Source organism: Passer domesticus, chromosome 6, assembly GCF_036417665.1.
Source record: "Passer domesticus isolate bPasDom1 chromosome 6, bPasDom1.hap1, whole genome shotgun sequence".
NCBI lineage: Eukaryota > Metazoa > Chordata > Aves > Passeriformes > Passeridae > Passer > Passer domesticus.
In genome coordinates this window covers 35,621,220-35,641,244 of record NC_087479.1, presented here as the reverse complement: position 1 = coordinate 35,641,244, position 20,025 = coordinate 35,621,220, and the positions used below count along the sequence as shown (strand labels likewise).

Sequence of the window (20,025 nt, the reverse complement as noted above, 5' to 3'; positions counted from 1 at the left end):
TTCCTAGCTATTCGTGTCACGAGTGAATTTCACCTTGACAATAGATCAAGAATGAGGTTCAGCAGTGTGGCCCACCTACTTTGCAATGCTCCAGCATGACAGCTGCTTTGTGTCCTCAGGGTAGCTTTACTTTGATGCTTTTCCCTGTTTAGAAAAATTTGGAGGGAGGATTTTGGTAATCTCCAGCAGGCAGAGTTTTTAAACCTATCTCAAGGGAAGATGAAGATTCTACAGAATTTTTGAACAAACAGTTATTTATGAAGTAAGTGACATTGTCTTTAGAACTGTCATTCCCACTGGGCTCCAGAGAAAAGCTGCATTTGCCATGCTGGATCTGACTGGTCGCTGCTGTAGCCTGCTGCTCCTGGCACCTCAGGCTTCACTGTGGAAAACTCTGGAAGGCTTATGACAAAACATCTAGTCTGACCACTGCAGATATGGCTCTAGTTATTAAGGGGTGTGTTTTCATGCCTCAGAAACACACAATAAGAGAACTATGGTCTTTGCTCTTATGGGCTCTTTGGCACCAGAAATGCTGGAGCGAAGTTCTTCTAAACTTGGCTGGCTTTCTGGTTGCCTAAAACATACTGCAGCAGTTGCTGTAACATGGGATTGAAATGACTGGTTTGCTGAATTGGCTGGACAAACTACAGGGGAAGAGAAACAATCAAATGAGTTCACTGTGGTGTACATGGGCCTGACCCAGGGTCATGGGGCAGTGTGATTGCATCATTTGCTCATTCAGTAGCCACTCTGCTACTGAAAAGATCTGTGTCTGGTTCCTGACAGCCTGATCTTTTGATGAATTTGCCATCACTTTCTGCATGATCTGCTTCATCAGTGTCTCGTGTCACTGACATTTGCATCTGTCCAGGCAAAGTTTTTCTGTTTGTCCATTTTCAAACCACCCTCACGTCCCCTTTTCCTACTCTTGTTGGAGGGGGCAGCACAATCATTCTCACTGTGCCCTGTCTCTCTTGGCAGCCTCGGGGACCAGTTCTACAAAGAAGCAATTGAGCACTGTCGCAGCTACAACTCTCGGCTCTGTGCCGAGCGCAGCGTCCGCCTTCCCTTCCTGGACTCGCAGACTGGGGTAGCTCAGAACAACTGCTACATCTGGATGGAGAAGAGGCACAGGGGACCAGGTTGGTAGTGCTGTGTCTGTGGATGCACGTGCATGCATGGAGGGCTGGCCACCGAGCCCTCATGGGGTTTAATTAATAGGAGCTTAAACCTGCTATAGGCCACACAGAAGAGAAACTGCCTAAACCTCGGTGCCTGCAGGGGATTTCCTTTGGTAACTGCAGAGAGCTCATGCTAATCACTCTCTCTCTATGCAAAGAGGTGCCTGACATGGTAGTTTCTAAGGCTGCATCATTGTAGCTCTTTTCATACTATCAATCCCAGTCTATAGCAGAAGACTCAATGCTCTGCTCTAAGACTGGAATTACCTCAAAGACGGAGGTGGGAGTTTCTCAGATGAATGCTGAAAATAAGGAACTATATTAGGAAGGATATAAAACTGCAGTAAATTATAAGAGAGTCCATTAATTGAATGAATGTTGTTCTAGTGGTTAGAAATATACCTATAAATCCTGGTTCTGCTTTGGATAGGTTAACTGGGATATAAGTTCTGGAGCTGTGGTTCCCTAGGGTACAGAAAAAAGTTGGTACATTTCCTTAAGGAGCTTTGGCTAATGCCTGTTCCATAGCTCAGTGAAGCTCAAGGGAAAAGAGCACTGTTATTTTTGTAGACTTTGGTCAGTTGTTCCTTTGTTAGACTAAATCCATCTGAAATCCGTTTTTGAAAGGCAAAGGACAGTCACCAGTCACCAAAGACTGGAGATGTTGCTCAGACAGAAGTCCTTCTGAACGCCAAGGGGAATTTGGCTATGTTGTAGCTCAGTATCTGACCAATAATTAGCTCAGGAAACTGATTTTTAACAGCACCAAAATGTATTTCTAGCTTTTCTTCCCACCCCTGCCCCCCACCCCTTTGGTGCAGCCCAGAGAATCCAGGCACTGGAAGTATGACATGCATACATGTGCATAAATATGTGCCAGTACTCTAAACAATATTTGCACTCTCCCACCTTCACCCTCCACGCCCTCAAATTCTAGATCTGAAATTATGTGAAGGTGAAGCCTGCTCTAATCCCCTCCACTCTCTGGTTTACAGGAGATGAAGTGGGAGGAACACATAGGCTATTCCTTTACACTCCTGGGGCTAAGAAAATAATTGCTGCTTCTGAAAAGTGCCTAGCTGAGTCTTAGCTGAAACTTTCCTTCTTCCCTTTCTAGGATATAATAAAGGAAGGATCCTTGTGCTCCTCCTATTACTAAAATATCAAAAGTAGATTTAGTGTTGTCTTGCAGTAGTACCAGAAAACTGTTTATATAATAAAATGCAGCCACTTCTGGTGCAGGAGACAACAGGTCTTTTTACAGTGTTAAAAATATCCAAAGAATATTTTAGCTACAAAAACCGCTGGGGTAATTCAGGACTGCTGAACGCAGTTCACAAGATGGGAGTTTTCTAAGCTTCTGGACTAACCCTTCTTTGATAGGGTTGCTTCATAACCTCAGTCAAGTTTTGTGTTTCAGCTGAAAATTCTCTAATCCTAAGTGATTATGCTTTGCATAAACTTCCCTTCCCTTCCCTTCCCTTCCCTTCCCTTCCCTTCCCTTCCCTTCCCTTCCCTTCCCTTCCCTTCCCTTCCCTTCCCTTCCCTTCCCTTCCCTTCCCTTCCCTTCCCTTCCCTTCCCTTCCCTTCCCTTCCCTTCCCTTCCCTTCCCTTCCCTTCCCTTCCCTTCCCTTCCCTTCCCTTCCCTTCCCTTCCCTTCCCTTCCCTTCCCTTCCCTTCCCTTCCCTTCCCTTCCCTTCCCTTCCCTTCCCTTCCCTTCCCTTCCCTTCCCTTCCTTCTCCTCCCCTCGTTATGAGTAAGGTGCTGCTATTTTTATCCTTCTGAAACAAGTCAGAAGATATATATATATGTATACACACACACACAGAGGTATACATCCATATACATCCATTGTGTTCATAAGTAATGTTTTGTCAACAGCATCTTCCACAAAGACAGACATAGATAGTCTTGTGTGGGTCTCATTGGCATGTGTACACATGCAGAAGGAATCATCATAACTGTGTTACAGCATCACACCAGGAACCATGATGTCTTAATTCTTTGCCTTTATCAGCCACAAGCTTGTGGACTACTTTGAGCAAATTCATTCTGCAAATCTTTCCTTCCTCATTTCTAATAGTGAATTGTTTGGCAGCTGGCCCTGTGGAAGGGGATAGGTGACATTTCTCCTGCAGGTCTGCATTGGAGACTAATGGTGGAACATTCTTCACAGAGACTATCAAATGAAAGAGGCCTCCTGTGTCTGCGTTGGCCACCAAATCTGATGACTTTGTTGTTTTGTATTAGAATAATCAGTGTGAAATGAACCAGCCCTCCTCCCCCATATTTGCTTTTCTCTTTCTTGATTTTTATTAGCCCATTTAGTGCTCCCCTGAGTGTCTTTGTGTCATCTATTTCTTGTAGTATTATGGTGAGTCAAGGCACCCCTCTACAGTTTTAGCATGCCTAGTTTTGATCTGTACATAATGTGCTCATGCCCATACTGAAGGGCTCTGAAATTTCTCTGCCAACCCTCCCAGTATCTGTCTTGTGTGCTGTGCTCACTACCATTTACTATCCCTAACCTGAAAAACTAGATAAATACAAATGGCAAAGCTCCAGGACTGCTTTTCACTTACACAGACTTGAAAAACAGAGAAGAGTCAGGAACTCAGCATATGAACCTGAGTTCTTGCTGTTCTCTTTGTTAAAGGAGTCAGATCTCTGCATTTCATGATAAACACTTCAGGGTTAATTTCACACAATACTGCACATAACTCCCTCCTTTTCCCCTCCTCCCCTGGCCTTTCACACGAGCTTTGAGTTATGACTCTCCTACACTAATGAGATAAACAACATAACTCACTGCAGGTTCTGCTATTTCCTCTGTAAGCAAATGGTTGGAACCTTCTCTGGTTGCCCTATAAGGTACCAGAGAGAGAGACAACCCACAGAGGGCTGAAGATGGTAATATGCATTATTTCCATATTCACTGCAGGATTGCCTGTGAAGGAGCTACATTCAGAGCATTCAGAGCTGACCCTTTCCTTGTTGCCTCTCCTTTGTGTAAGATCTATACTTCATGTGAGCCAGCACAGGGACAGATGAGGAACAGGGTAGAGAAATGAAGGTAGCATTGGTGGGTTGAGTGAAGTGAAAATCTGGTACGTGTTTTAAGTTCATTGGATGGCACTATATTAATGAACAGGTGTACTACAAGTAGCAACAGAGAGTTTACCTGAAGAGTTGCAGAGGTGGATGTTGGATCATCTGTTTTTAATGATCTGCCTGCCACTCTCTAAGAAAGAGGCTCTCCCAATTCTCCTTTTAAGTTTCTAGTTGGGTTTTCAGCATGTGTAGTTGGCTTTTGCTGTCCTGGCTGAATCCAGAACTGCTCTTTTGTATAGGAGTGCTCACATCAGCAAATACTCCCGCAGACTAGTAGATCTTTGCTCCTCTCTGTTTGGGACAAAATATTTCGTAATTATTCCTTCAAATGGCTCCTCTGTGGAGGCCTGTGCAATGGAGAGCTGATTCTCTGTCCTATTGCTTTGATCTGGCAATTGCCATTTCAGTGTTGTCTTCAAGTCCTTGCACAGAACCTGCTGAGAAAGGGTGGGGCTTCTTGCCTCCACCTCTTTAATTACTCACATCAGAGCCAGGCACAATCCACCTCGTCATTATAGCAATTGTTTGCAGTAGTTAATGTTTGCAAAGTGGCGTGAAGAAGGGTGCCCAAATACTGTATAAGTGCTAGTTATTCCCATTTTTATTTCCAAACTGGTCTTAGGCAACCTGTTCTGAAATGTGTCCTTCTTGGCATGTGCACAATGCCCAGCTTTCTGGGCATCAGTGAAAGAAGGGCTGAAAAGTCCAAGTCAAATAGCATTCTCTGCCCTGAAACTCCAGAATCTCTGCAGATAGTCATCACTGGGCCATACTTAGGCAGTATGCCATAGATGCTCCAAGGCCTTGGAAGTCTGTGGAAGACGCTGGGATCTGAACTGACATTCCCAACAGTTGAAATATTTAAAACCAGGAAATTAGGTCTTACCTGCAGAATTTGATGAGCTCATTCCTTCAAGGTTAATTGTGTCAAGGTTATTGCGTCTTCCTCCCCACCCCCAAGTAAGAGGATATTGGTTTTTTTTTTTATATTATCCTCATTTGGTCTGGTGAGTTGCTTTTGTTCCCCAGCTGATATTCTCTCCTGACTGCTTCAGAAGAGAGGAGAGAACTCTTTGGCCATCCTCCTGCCCTTGAGCTGTTCTGCTTTACTGGCACCCCCTTGATGCTGTCCAGCTGTTCACTGTCAGTACAGTTTCAGATATAGCAACACCACTCCTCTTCTCTCTCTTATGTAGTCTTACCTGCTTTTTGAGGACAGTGAGTCTGGAATTGAAGTCATGCTTTGTAGCCCCTTCAAGACAACAGGGACAGCAGAAGGGCATAGGAGCCAAACCAGAGCTGGTGAACAGAGAGGGCAGGAAAAACAGAGGAGAGAATTAAATTCCTCCAACTTTTCTTGCTGGGTATTTCTGTGTGTCATGATTATCTGGGGCAGTTGATGACACTTTGAAGCACTTGTCAGTGTGCTTCTGTGCTCCTAGTAGCAATGCATTCACAAAGCCCTGCTGTGTCCTGAATGCAGGAGAGAAAAGTACAGCTCAAACATTGGCTGAAGGGTGTCTGTCAGAAAAGCCAGGGCAGCTCAAAACCAACCCAGTGATGCCAAATGTGATTTAAGGGACCAGGCAATGATATAAACATTATTGGGGTATCTCCTCCCTCATTCAGAACATTGGCATGAGGAAGTAAGAGCTAAAATGAAGAATTAGTATTTAAACAAAAGTCCAGAATGTAAACAAAAATACAGAGTCAGACCTCTTGGGTCTTGGTTTGCTCCCGTTTGGAAGACACAAATTTCCTGACCTGCTCTGTGCATCAGGGCCTCAAGATTTGCATGTCAGAACTTCATCTCTTCTCTCTCAAGGGTCTTTCTCTGCCTGTGGAGGAGGCATCGCCCTTGTGACCCAGGAGAGTCTGAAATTCTATTTACCCTGAAGAAATCACAAATTATTTATGTGCAGCTCTGGTTTCACTGAACTGAGTGAAGTGTCTAAGTGAGACCTAGATTCTCAGTAGGCCTGATCCCAAGAGGTGCTGAAGAGCCTCAGGAGCACTGGATGCCTTGAGTGTGTAGCTCTGCCTCATGATTTGCAGGATTGAACCCTCCAACAAGGAGATGCTGGAAGGGCAAGAACAAAGATGCTAGAGAAAGTGCTTGTGGTTTACAAACTGAAATGTGATTAATTTTTTGCCTTTAATCTTCAGGCCTGGCCCCAGGTCAGCTGTACACATACCCAGCACGTTGCTGGCGCAAAAAGAGGCGTTTGCATCCCCCTGAGGATTCCAGGCTGAAGCTGCTGGAAATTAAACCTGGTAAGTATTTGTTTGCCTGCCTCTCCTGAGCTGCAGAGCAGCTGGCACACATGTAAACCTGGCATTTAGACCTTGGACTTTATCATTGCTGCTTTCCAACCATTTCTCATTGCATCTGTTGCATCTTACTTGATTTGCTGTAACCATAACCACCAAACCCTCTGCATACAACTCATCCCTTACAAAAATGTGAACAACTTGTATTGAATGCAAGAGGAGCTGAATTTACCTTCTGTAGGGTTGAATCCTGGCTTCTATTAGAAAATTAACAAGGATATAAAGAATCTATGTATTACTAACTTTTCCTCAGTGAGTTACTAATACAAAGTCTCACTGGTATCTGCTGCCTAATCTTTGTGAAAGGGATCACTGTGTGTGTGAAACAGTAAGTAAAAGATAAGATTTTTCTTGGTGGGGCTGGTCATGAGGGCTATGACCAGATTATGAACAGCAAATAATAAAAAATAGGGAGCATATTCCACATTTGTGTATTTCTGTCTGACTGTATGTGTACCTTTGTCTATTATTCTTTCATTCTTCTTGTCTTTGCTATTCTTCCACAATTAAACTATGTGAAGTGATGAGTCTGGATGCTGAATGAGTGACTGTAAAGCAGATGTGGAGGAGCTGCAGCTGTGTCAGGTAGAGCCTGGTGTTGTGCATTCTTCCTTGCAGTTAGCAATAAAGGCTTGCTGTCTCTAGGGTCAGCTATTATGAGAAAGAGGAAACACACATACTCACAGCTGTATGTGGTTTTTAAGAGGTGAGACACTGTCAGTATAAAAAGTACAGGAGAAAACCCCCAAATGTAAATTAGAATATTAAAAAAACCTGTTTGACAGAAGAAGGTGCCTGGGAACTGAGCTATGCTCAGCAATACTGATGACTTTGCTTCTATGCAGTAGTTGGTGGAGAGAGAGGAAAGGGCAACAGAGACAAGTTCAAAACCCATTAAAATCAGAGGCAAAATTCCTGTTGATTCTGGTAGAACAGTTTTTCAAAACTCTCTACCATCAGTGTAGGAGACATCAGTGTACAGCTGGAAAAGAGGAAGACTTTCCTGTAACCACTCAGTTGGGGTTCAAACCAAGGGCAAAATTTCAGCCAGAAAACAGAATTAGACCTCACAGCAGAGCTGCTTAGAAAGAGCTGATGAAATCAATCATGTACATTGATGAAAATGAGACTGGGCTCTAGGAAGAGGGTGATGTTGGCTCGTAATATGCCTACTTTAGACTTTGTGATGATGCCAATACTGCTGTGCCTTGGTAATTTTGTAAGGTAAAGCAGTAGGGTAGAGTTTGACTCTTTTTTGTTTGCATTACTCTTCTTTGCTGTACTCACTGAATGCCAAATTAGTGCATCCCACATGCCACAGGGCATGAAAGGCAATTACCACAAAGTTATCAGATAAAGAGACCTCAGCATGTCTGTCTCTGCGTTGTTCTCCCTGCTATAAACATCTCCTCTGCATCTCAGGAGTGCTACTTTTGTTGCATTGCCGTTGGCAACCAAATAAGGCGAGTTATATTGCTCTTCCATTTAAATCTATTTTCCAACCAATTTCTATCTAGTGATTAACTTTTCTTATCAGTTATACCACAAAACAGTTTCACTCCATCTGTGCATATCCAGAATAGACTCACTAGCCAAAAGTGGGATTTTCCCCTTCTCTGATCTGAATGTGTGAAACCTGTGGAACACTTTGGACCTCGATTTAAAGGTGGCTTTTGAGAATTTGGGAGAAAGAGAGTATAATTTATTTGCAACATGGACAGAAGCTACCTAAGGCTGACTTCTTTGTCCTCAGTTAAACATCAGATGGTTGTGTGGGGAAAAGATGTGGAAAATTAAGATCTATTAAAAAGCAGAGAGATGACAGCTGTAGGACATATAAAATAAATTTGGAAGAAATCTAATCTGTATGTTCCATAGTTTCACTCCACCTAGGGCTTGGGCATTCTGTTCATTCCTTAGAGCTGTTCTCAGCAGCTAGAGAGTGCTTATGCTTGGTTAATATGCAAATGGTTGGTTTTTGTAGAGGAGGCTGTGAAATTGTTAATACATTTTTATAGATTTTTATAATTGTTATATGGCATGTGCAAGCAATACACTTCTACAACATCAAATTAGAGCTAAACCTTAGTTGTATTATGTTAACTGCATAGAAGTACTTGTTGTAAGACAACCACTGTAACAAACACAGAAGAGGATCTTTTATCCAAAAGTTGCCATTCCAGCAGTCAATGGGATTGGCACCAGGGGTGTGAATACTTGCTTGGACTACACCTGGGCTTTCAGAGTGTCTTATTATAGCAACAAGTTGTATTCAGAAGTTCCTGTATTCAGAAGACACCTACATAACTCAGGAGATACACAGATGTAGGATTTTTGTTTTGGTAAGTCATAGCTAGTCATTGGCTGGTCAGTAAGTAGAATAAAACTATTGTCTTGCCAGCAGTTCAAGGGTACAATAGATCATTTAGTAATAGTATAGTATACTATTTTAGTTTATAAAACTAAAATAGTTTTATAGTTTTAGGTTTATAGTTATAACCTACTTTTGTAGTTTATGTGGTGCATGACACCGTTCAGTGAGCAAGAGTTTCACATTTGGTAATACCAAAATCTAATGAAGAAAATAATCATGCTCCAATGGTCTGCTGTTTTTTGTAAAATGGAAGGTGCACTGTAATGTTTTTCCTGGGGTGAGTTGATGCTTGCTTCTTAATAGAAGATGGTAGTTTTGTTGTTCTGGTATGTTTGTTTTATTTGGTTTAAAATAAAGGTGCAGTCAAAGTTGTGCAGGTGTGAACACTGGAATAGGAATTGCTGATGCAGCCTTTAGATGTCTATTTTCTTCTGCCACTGCATTCAGAGTTACATGGATGCATTGCCCCCCTAAAGTGGTTTGTTGAAGGGTCTAGCAGTGTTCATGTTTGTGCTATTTCTATGCATCTTCCCTCCCAACCAGTGGCCTATCAAGTAGATATTCAGGAGAAATAAAGTATTGCCAAGACTTAGTTATGATAGTGCCTTTACTGACAATACAGTCAATATTACGGCCAGATCGTCGGGATTTTTACTGAGTGTTCCTGACATTTACTTTCATATTCTTATCATCAAAACCAAGCATTATGGCTCAAGTGTAGCCTAGAGTTCATTGTTGTAATGGGTATGAGCTGCTACTTGAGTCATTATAGTGAAGCAGTCATGACTTCTATGAAAACTGGTACAGATTTGAAACAAATCCTGGGCCATGGGCGATATATTGTCATGTTGCCAATACTGTGATTTCACAGGTTCATAAAACAGCAGATTGAAAGGGTCCCCAAGGATCATCTGGTCCAACCTTTCTTGGCAAGAGCATGGTCTGGACAAGATGTCTCAGCACCCTGTCCAGCCAAATCTTAAAACTGTCCAGTGTTGGGGAATCTACCACTTTCCTGGGCAGATTATTCCAGTGGCTGATTGTTCTCAATGTGAAAAATTTTCCCCTTGTGTCCAACTGGAATTTCCATAGGAGTAACCTGTACCCACTAGCCCTCATACTGTTCATATGACTCTGCAAAAAGGGTGTCTCCATCTTTGTAGCTGCTCTTTAAATACTGGAACACAGTTATAAAGTCTCCCTTAAGCTTTCTCTTCTCAAGTCTGAACCAACCCAGTTCTCTCAGACAGCCATATGGCAGGCTTCCAAGGTCTTGGATCATCCTCATAGCCCTTCCCTTCACCCCTTCCAGACTGTCCACACCTCTTTTGTAGAGCAGGGACAAAAACTGATCACAGTATTCCAGGTGTAGCCTGACAAGCACTGATTAGGATAATTACTTATCTCTGCTGGTGATGTCCTTGCTGATGCAACCCAGCATCCTGTTGGCTTTATTTTTTTATTGCCCCAGCAATAAAATTGCCCCACTGTTCATTCATATTGAGCTTATGGTCCACCAGGACATCGAGGTCCCTGAGCTGCTTCCCAGCCAGGCAGATCACAGCCTGTCCTGCACTCCTGGATTATGATTATGTTTTCCCAGATACATTCCCAAAGTGCAGAATTTTAAGCTTGCTAGGTGTTGAAACTCATATAATATTTGTGAAACTAGACTTCTGTTCAACCAGGTATAGGAAACCTGGTTCTCTGCAGAACTGAGCTGTGGTATTTGCATGGCACTTCAGCACAGAGTGGTGGGAGGGCTCTAAGCAGCTCCTGCTTCCACGTTCACTCAGCTGCCTGTTCTGCCCAGTAAAAGAGGAGGAACAGGGCTGAGCTCCTGTGCTTGAGAAGTCTGGGAATGGGTGAGGGAGAGGGTTGAGCTAGGTAGCCTGACTTCCAGTGGAGTGTAAGAAAAAGGAGAATTTTTAGCTCTACCACCACTGAGAACTGCAGGTGGTGTGAATGTGAGCAGTATGGTTCTGGCCCTTGGCAAAATCAGAGCAGTTGGAAAGAGGAGGGTTAGAAATGAGAGAGAGATCCTGGATTAGACCCAAGGCCCCTTGAAATCATAATTGATCCTTGTCCTATATACTTAGTGGTTTCATGGTGCTGGGTAGTATCATGATTCTGTGTTGGGTCAGCTATCAAAATTGTGGTAGTGCTATTGCCTACAGTAAACCCTGCTGACAGGCAGGTATTACCCAAGCTTTGCACCTATGCAGATGGGAACAGATACAGTGAGTGTGGCCAAAAACTCTAGTGGATTTTAAATTGGTAGTGTCCTACTTCAGTCTTACAAGATGGCTAAATATAGGTACACACATACATACCTACAGAGCTTTTATTTCACATGGTGTGTAAGTCTAAGGAATATGACTGTAATGCTTTTGTGTCAATTTACTGATGTCCTTTGGTTTTGGACTGAAAGCCCACAGTGAGGTTTCAGGGTGGGCAGCCTTCCCACTCAGAAGGTGTGAAGTAGAGTTTGTTTATGCTACTAATGTGCTGAGAATGAGCTGGGGTCGTGTGCTAGTGTCTGTCCTCTTTCTTATATCTGGGCAGTCTGCTGTTCAGCTGAGCTACAGAAATGGTTTTTTTTTACTGGTTGTTGGATAGTAAAAGCAAACAAAAGTATTTTTCATTTGCTATTATGAGCCATAGTAGTTGTCTGAAGCAAGTACTGAAAACAGATTTTTAGTTTCAGTTGCCTGATCTGTTTTTAGTCTGACATATGGGGTATACCTGGGTGAGTGTGCTTGTGGATGAATGAACTAAATCCTTACAGATAAGCTATTATCTTTTTAAAACACCTCTATTTACCTTGTGGAGACTGTGAGTGATTGTACAAGGTACTGTGTGTTTCCTGGGAAGTGAGGAATGCTCCCAGCTCTTGGGGGAGATGCTCAGCATGTCTGTGGAGGTCTTTAAGATGGGGCACTTCACCAAGACAAAGTTAAGATGACATTATAAAGCAAAGAACAGAATTTGCAGTAGTATCACTTGTATGATAGCATCTCGAGGCTCAAGCAGCATGTTAGATCATCATCCCAGGGGTTGTTGTGAAGTCCTCTTAGCCATATACTTACAGTCCAGATACACAAAATACAGCGAATTCCAAAACCTTGATTATACTTCGATTCCAAAATGGAGAAATGAGCAACAAAGGGCATAAACTACTTCTATGATGTTTTAACCAGAGGTTTGTGATACAGCTGGAAATCAAACCCAAGAACACAGAAAGAACACAGTGCTGCTGAGTTCCATATTATTTTTTCTGCTTGTGGTTGCTATGCCCAGTTTCACTCCAAGATATTGGAGCCTAAAAAAATAATTCAAAACACTTCATTTCATGAGAATTTTCTTTTACAGTTTTTCTCCCATAGGCCAATTAATATTGACTAGCTTCACTTTTGATTTCAGCAATTTCTACACAATCACACATTGGTTCCTGTTCTGTACTACAACACAGCAGTGTTGCTTTGCTATGAACACTATAAAGAGAGACACATCTCTTCTTAACAAAAACATTTTCTACTAATTGACAGTTTTCCTATTATCAAAGGCCATGTTATGTTATAGAACCTGCCTGTGGCTCCTTTTTAAGGTCCATTAAGACCATCTTAGAATCATACCTGGAAGAATAATTCTGGTGCCAAATAAGAGTATGTCTGTAATATGCAGATGAATTGGATACAGTATTCCTGAAGGAGGCTTTATCAGCTGTTCAGACTTCTGACAGATTTCTGCAGATGTGAGTTTATCAAAAATACTTTCTGTGTAGAGCTTTTTTTTTTTTTTTGAAATTGTTCATGGCTTTTATCAACATTTCCCATACTGAACCCTGCATTTAGGGTGGAGCTGAGTTGAGTGGAGCAGGTTTGTTTCTCAGATGATTTGGTCTGGATTTCTCATGTAAGATGGATTTTAATAGCCTGTTAGCAAACTTCTGTGAGTTTTGCTCCTGGCTCTCCAAAATTCTGAAATTAAAATGTCATTTAAAGTCTGCGTTTAATTCAAGTCTTTCTGCACTCCGAAGTACTTCGTGTTAGGAAGCAAACAGAACCCGCAGCTCTCCCGGTCCCTTGTGCTACGTTCTTTGAACCAGCCCCGATTTTTGGGCTGCGGCGGGGCCGGGAGCGGCTGCAGCGGCGCGGCGGGGCCGGCAGAGGGCGCGGCGGGCAGCGGGAGCTCCGCGCCGGGGCCGCTCCCAGCGGGAATTCCCCGCGGCTGGAGCGGCCCGCGCTCGGAGCGGCGTGGGCTGGGAGCAGCGCCCGGGCCGCCTCAGCCGAGAGCGCGTCTCATTCTCACCCATACTCCTTATTTTTGGCACCTCATGCAGAGGAAAACAAAACAAAAAAAAAACCCCTTAACTTTTTTTGGGACGGGGAGGGTGGGTGGTTTTCAGTTCCATTTGTTAGAAAGCACATCTGCACCCTGCCCATGCTTGGTCTGTCATGTACTTATGTGTGTCACACTTCCGTAGCACCTTGGAACATTAAATGAAGCTTTACATTGTGAATCCAGCCTGGGAGTGGGGATACCAGAGGTGTTTGTTTTTTGTCTTTGCTGGGTTTTTTGTACAAGTGTAAATATTGAATTCTGCTGGGCCTTTTCTTTTGGCTTTCTGGCCTAAATTTTAGTATGTGTTTACTCATCAACTAAACCTGCAGCTTACGGGTGGGTCCATCAATGCTCCTGAATCGAAACAGTAGGCTCCAATTCTCCACTAATCTTGTGCTCACAGCAGGACATGGCACCACAGACAAGAACTGCTGCTTTAAGGCACTTACACATCCAGCTATGACTTGTGTGACAGAAAAAGTGACTTTCTGTCACCAAGAGAAAACTCATCAATGTGGGACCTCCTTGTGCATCAGCTTCTTTCTATACACACATCTATCCACTTTATTCCATCTCATCCACCACCTTTCAATTCTACCTAGAACAGGGACCTTTGCTGGTCCAGATCTCTAGGCAGATAAAGTTTGCTTTTCTTTTCTTACATGGCACTAAGAATAACAGAGAACCTGTCTGTTTTTGCGTGTATTCACTGACACAGAATCATGATCTAGAAGTCCTGCAGTGAAATATGCATTTGTCCTGTTGCCAATCTGTAGAAGAGGTGCCCATCTCTGCACTTCAAGTCATACCACACCATCACATCCTTGCATCTCCTATGCCCTACACAGGACCAGGGCCATTGAAATTTGTCTTTCTCTCTCAGCTTCTCAGTGTGTGAAATGGAGGTACTAAAACATCAGTCTCCTTTGACTCAGAGAAGTACCTAACAGATATTTAATAAACACTTTTAGAGAGATTGGAAGGGGTATGGGAGGCCTCTAAATAAAAAGAAATTAATTAATAAATCGTGCCATTTACTAAGCCCTCAAAGTGCCAGTGTTAAATGTTTTGGCCATCAGCAGAAGACCTTGCAAAACTGGTATGGAAGTGTAGCAACTCTGGTGTACAGCCTGGGCTTATATGTACCAGGATGATGATGAAAAAATAAGGAATTTGTTACACACCCATATATACAAATAAAGAGACTCACCACAGGTGAATTGTTGAGCCAGTTTTTGCAAGGCTGGCTGTGCAGTATAATTGCTGGAAAGATATCTTGAGTTTTGCACAGTGTAATTCTTCTTGCTTTGTTTTTCTGGCCACTGGGGAGCCAGCCTTCTGTATGTCATAGCTGCCAGGGCTGTGGTAACCTTTCCTTTAAATCATGCACTGCTCTTGCTTGGTGTTGTTACATGTCATAAGCTGCAAATTCTTAGACTAATTCAGCTCAGTGACTGTAAGGAAATATGTATTTTCCCCCAAATGGAATTTCATGATTTTGCAGTTATGGAAGTAAAACACTCATTTCTAGAAAAGCAGATAATATTCTATAAATGGTCCAGCCAAGAAAACAAAAACATTGTTTCTGCTGTTTAACTCCACAGTCATGCTGGTAGAATTTACAGGATTAACTTTGTGTAAATAGTTTCTCTTTCATTTGTAAGATCTGGTACAGGTCACTACATGTATTTTATATTCAAAGTTTTACCAGGAGAACTCTGTTGTTTAGCTGAGATGGCTTGTATGAATCACCCAGGATTACTCCTGGGTCTTGTGTGGCTGAGCCAGTTTGCATAATTAGGAGAGAGATGCATGAAAAAGCTATTGGGCTTTGGAACCCCTCTGGGTTTTGATCAAAAGCCCACTGAAGCCAAACCCTTTGGTTCTAGTCATCAGGCCAAGGCAGCAGTAGCAAGTGAACAAGATAAGGCAATTTTGGAAGCTGTTAAATCCAGTTTTCTGAGTTCTTTGGATCTTATCACTGGGAATGGAACGTAGGCTGCATTTGTAGTGTCCCACAGACACAAGGCTGTTGTAATTTCAGAAGCAGTGCAGCCACTTATAGATATTTTTTTCCACTGCTGTGTCATCTTAGCTGTATTTAGTATATTTGTGAAAATAGAGTTATGATGACTTTGGAGGCAGGCTGTTCTGAAAAAATGTTCTGGTCATTACAGTGGGCCATTAAGTGGAAGGAATGAATTGTGCTGTTGATCTCCTTGGAGCCTCTACTCCAGTAGAAGAGTGTGACTGCAGGTCATCTCTTGGGGCTTGTTCTGTAAGACATGATGGGGAGGGCTCAGGCAGCTGAGATGGCATTGGCTTGAAATACCTGGACTGCTTGAGAGAGAGCTTCCTTGTGGTGCCACCACCCTCTCTGAGCTATCCAGCCCATTATTTTGCTCTTTTACTGTTCTTGGCTACTGTGTTTGACCTACATCTGGCTGCTAGGATGTGTCTTTGGGGAAAGGTTATTCAGCATGTGCCTCTCAAGCTGGAAAGGCCTGACTGAGAGTGTTGTGTCTCCAGGAGACACAGTATTCCTCCTGGAGAGGTAGAACACTGTGGGATTTATTTCCCTGCTATGAAATTAACCTCGATGTGTGTAAGTGACCATCAGGATTATTTATTTATGAAATAAACAGATTTAACCTTAAACTGAAGGGGGAGTGAAGGTAAGCTCAAAGCTTACCAGAAGAAAGGGCTATGGGAAGCACCAAGGGATGGTGCCTGGGGAGATGCTGGAACCTGTCAGGTCTGTTTCCCTCAAGGCACAAATCACCAGCTCTCCAGCATGGGGAGGGACAAACAGGAAGCTGTGTGCCCTGCAGGAATCTTGGAGCTAGAACTGAACCTGAACAGCTTTCCTGGCAAACCTACTGCCCCTTTTCTAAGTATAGCCAGTAAAAATGACTGGGAAAGGATAAGCTACATCGTCAAAAGGGTTTTTGCAGTGCACAGGTACTGTTCACATGCAAGCACTGGACACAAGATCCTAGGAAATAGGTATTTTTAACCTAATTCATTGCATCTATTTTGTGTGTTCATATGAGTAATTCTGGGAATTCTCTGGTAATCACATGAAAAAGAGTTTATAGGATCAAGTCCCCAGGGCTTAGTCTCATAAGATGCCAAGCTGTCTAACCCCAGCAAAGGAAAGCACCTGAGCTTGGGCTTTAAGAACATGAGTGATCTTTTAGTAATTAATGGGACTTGTCACATGCTTAAAGTTAAATCTACATGCAAAGTACTGGGTTGGACCAGAATTGCAGGTCTGGTACTCAACATCCTGCACAGAGCCCAGTGAAGTCACTGGCCTGCTAGATCAACAGTATGGTAGAACCTATGTGCTGCTTTATAGAAGAAAATGTTAACAAAACCCAGCAAAGATATTATGGAATATAATTACATAAAATATGGTTTTAAAACCCCTATTTATTAAATTTTATTGTTCTCATGACACACAGCAAATTAAATTGATTTGTAGCATGAAATATTCTAATATTTATAGCAGATGTTATTTTACTGGTGCATAATATAACGGAATGAGCAATAAATGTTAATATAATGTTCAGTTTCAACTCTTACAAGCCAAGCTTTATAGAATTGCTGAGAGTAGAATGGAGAGAGTATGATGACTTCCCCTCCCACATCCCTGTACCTCCTACCAACTTTCCCTGGTGGAAATTTCCATTCTGCGTTCCCATTCTCTGTAGTAAACATTTTACAGCCTCATACCCAAGAGATATTAAGTATGTTTTTACTAGATTATGGTTAATTTCAGTATTCCCTGCATTTTGCATTTGATTGACTAATAGTTTATTAGAGGTGTTTTATTCTTCAGTATTCTGACACCTTTGGTGTTTGCCATAGCATCCCTTCCCAGTAATGAACTCCTTTGGGGAAAGAGGTTTGATGCAATACACTGGAATAGGTAGATATGGCTTTTATATGCAATGTCTTCTAGACATGAGATCTCATTTAGGATGCACTTGGACCATGGTTCCCCTTAAACACACCAGGTAATTTAGGCCTGGGAGCTTAGCTGTTGTAGGTAGGTAGGTAGTTCTGATAAAGTCAACATCGAGCAGTGATTTCCATCAGCTAAAGCTATGGTTCCTGGTGTAGGAGAAAGGATGAAAGCTTTACCCCTCTTGATGGAAATTATGTCCTTCTGAATGCATGTGATTGCCCTTGGCAAGTATGGGGTTCATGTCTTAGGAAAACATATGGTCATGATTAATATCCTATGCATGTCCTAAAGAGCTGTAGTGAAAATCCTTTTGTTGCTGGCCTAAAATAAACAGCATAGCATGATGGGAACAAAGTACAAATCTTCAAAGCTGGCTCAGATAGAGCGCTAAAACTACATATAAACACTTGAAGCAAGTGACTCATTTCTTTGTGTTTTTGAGGGATGGTGAATGCTTTTATCTTCTCATGATTTCCTTGGTGCAATGTCTGTAAATGACACAGTTACAGATATGTGCTACTCTGACAAAGTGAGGTTTGTGGTTACAGGAATTTCTGCAGCGATGCTAATTTGTAAGTGATGCTATGGATACATCTGCCATGTAATGCTCATTGCCTAAGTGAGGTAGCAGCACGGCAGGAGAACTGGAAACACAGAGGCTGTATCTGTGAGCAGTGCTATAGACCAGGACAGCATCAGCAACAAAGACACTATTAACTAAACAGAAAGGGCTCAGGATTAAGTGCTTTGTGCCTCTGAAGCTGCTATACCAGGGCTGGCACTATAAATATACTTAGAGTATATTCTTCCAGGGAGCTTTCTGTTAATATCTGAGTGGGCAAAATAAAAAATTAACCTCTTTCTGCTAGAGATGATGCCCCAAGTACATCTGAACTCTCAGCAAGTGCTACAGATGGAACAAAAGTACATCCAACTTTTTTGTTTTGCCTTCCAATCCTGAATCTTAATTAGTTCCCTACTGCTTTAGTACATGCACAACATTTTAATAGTCATAAGGACTTACTCCAATCCACACTGCCATTTCCACAATTCCCTCCTTCATACCAGTAGCAATTCTGATCCCCCCCACCCCCCCGTATTTAGGAATAGTGTAAAGAAAACTAAATAGCCAAGCGTGTAGCTGTAGATTGATGAGGTTGTCACGCCATTCTCTTCACCGTTTTCTTCCAACCTGCACTGTGCTCTAATAGATGGATGATTGCCGGGGGAGAGAGAGACTTAGCAAATCCCACAGCCAGATGTTCAGGGATGGACAGAGCGACCTTCTCAAGGAACCCAGAGGACTATAGCTGTGTCCTTCTGAGGGAGAAGGACAGTCAGGTGCCTCTGGCTGCCTGTGTTTATCTCTCATTTCAAAAGGAGCACAAATGGCCTCAGCATGGCTGCAAGGATGGATGTTTTTCAGTGCATCGCGGGAAATGACCAGTCATCCGTCTCTTCACTGTGGAGTCTGCCTGCAGCCATCAATCTTGAAGCCCAGCATGGCAGCTCCTTTTGGCTTAGTTTGGCTCAGTGTTAGATGAACAAAGGGAAATGAAAGCTGAGCAGAAGGAAAGGAGAGAAGAGCAGCTATTCTCTATTTCACTTTGTTTTCCCCTTGCATGGCTCTTTCTCTCTCTTCCCCATTATCATCTATTTTCACTGTATTTTGTAAGGTGTGGAAATGTATATTTTCAGGGTCTGGGAGTTTACAGTGTTTCTCTGTTAGCAGAGAGGAGAAAGGAGAGGGATATTGAAAAGACATAATTCAAGGCCCAGAGTCCATTTTTCAGACTTTTCTGTAGCAGTTTTCAGAGTAAACATGTCCTAGTTAGCTGCAGCAGACAGGGAGAAGGAGTATAGTACCTTTCCTCCATCTTGCTGTTTTTCTTCCTTTTTTTCCTGATTCCTTCCTCACTGCCACAAAAGTGTTTTCAGGTGTGTACTTCATCTCTCCTTTCCTGTTCTATTCAAAAAGCAGTGAACAGAGCCACATGATAATGGGACCTTCTGGATACAGGTGTGCACTCATGCCCAGAGCCACTGGGCAGCTCCTGCTGCCAGTCAAGCTCGTTTGGGTCAAGCCTTCTTGATGTAACAGCACTGGGCTGTGCAGGCTTTGCGTGAGCTGCCTGACCTCATCCAGCACCTGTGGTTCCTACTGTGAAGCCAGAGGTCATGGCAATATCTTCATTGGTATGCAGCCCATCAGAAGAAAACACATTCAGACATGTCTGTTTGTACATCTAGCACTGAATTAGCTGGTTTCAGCACTGAACTCAGATGGGCCACTTTTTGCCTGAAATACTGAGGTTTGATTTACTTGGAGCCAGGCTGAAAGGAAAAAAAGTGTGCGAATACTCTACCTGCTGGACTCCCATAACTAGGGTCTGCTTTTTTCCCACAGTGACCTGTAATACTGTAATGTTGTTTCTTATTCTGTTTTCCCCTAATATTCTTGCCTCTGGATACTATAACAGTTCATGTTTGGCTTATTCTGTACAAGGCTTATGTAGAGATAGCATTGTTCCCCTTAGCACTGCCCCACTGTGGTGTTTGATTGATGCATTTAAACAAATGTGTGATTGCATTTACCTTTTAATTTTCCTGGTTGATCACAATGATCTAAGCATCAGGCCTGACAGGGCCAGGATTCCCTGCAGAACTGTGGTAGATTTTTCTCTCCCAGTTTTTACTGTAGGCAGAGA

General features: G+C 42.7%; 1 protein-coding gene across 7 annotated transcripts in view; it reads left to right on the top strand.

Moving 5' to 3' along the window:
• Positions 1–20,025, top strand: part of DPF3 (double PHD fingers 3) — a 163,650-nt gene that overhangs the window by 65,614 nt on the left and 78,011 nt on the right. For all 7 annotated transcript variants that reach the window (XM_064424454.1, XM_064424456.1, XR_010364647.1 and 4 more), the window contains 2 exons: positions 985–1,145; positions 6,462–6,569. In XM_064424454.1, the coding sequence (XP_064280524.1) occupies positions 985–1,145; positions 6,462–6,569 (269 nt within the window). Of the gene's footprint in view, positions 1–984; positions 1,146–6,461; positions 6,570–20,025 lie in introns of those variants that run through there.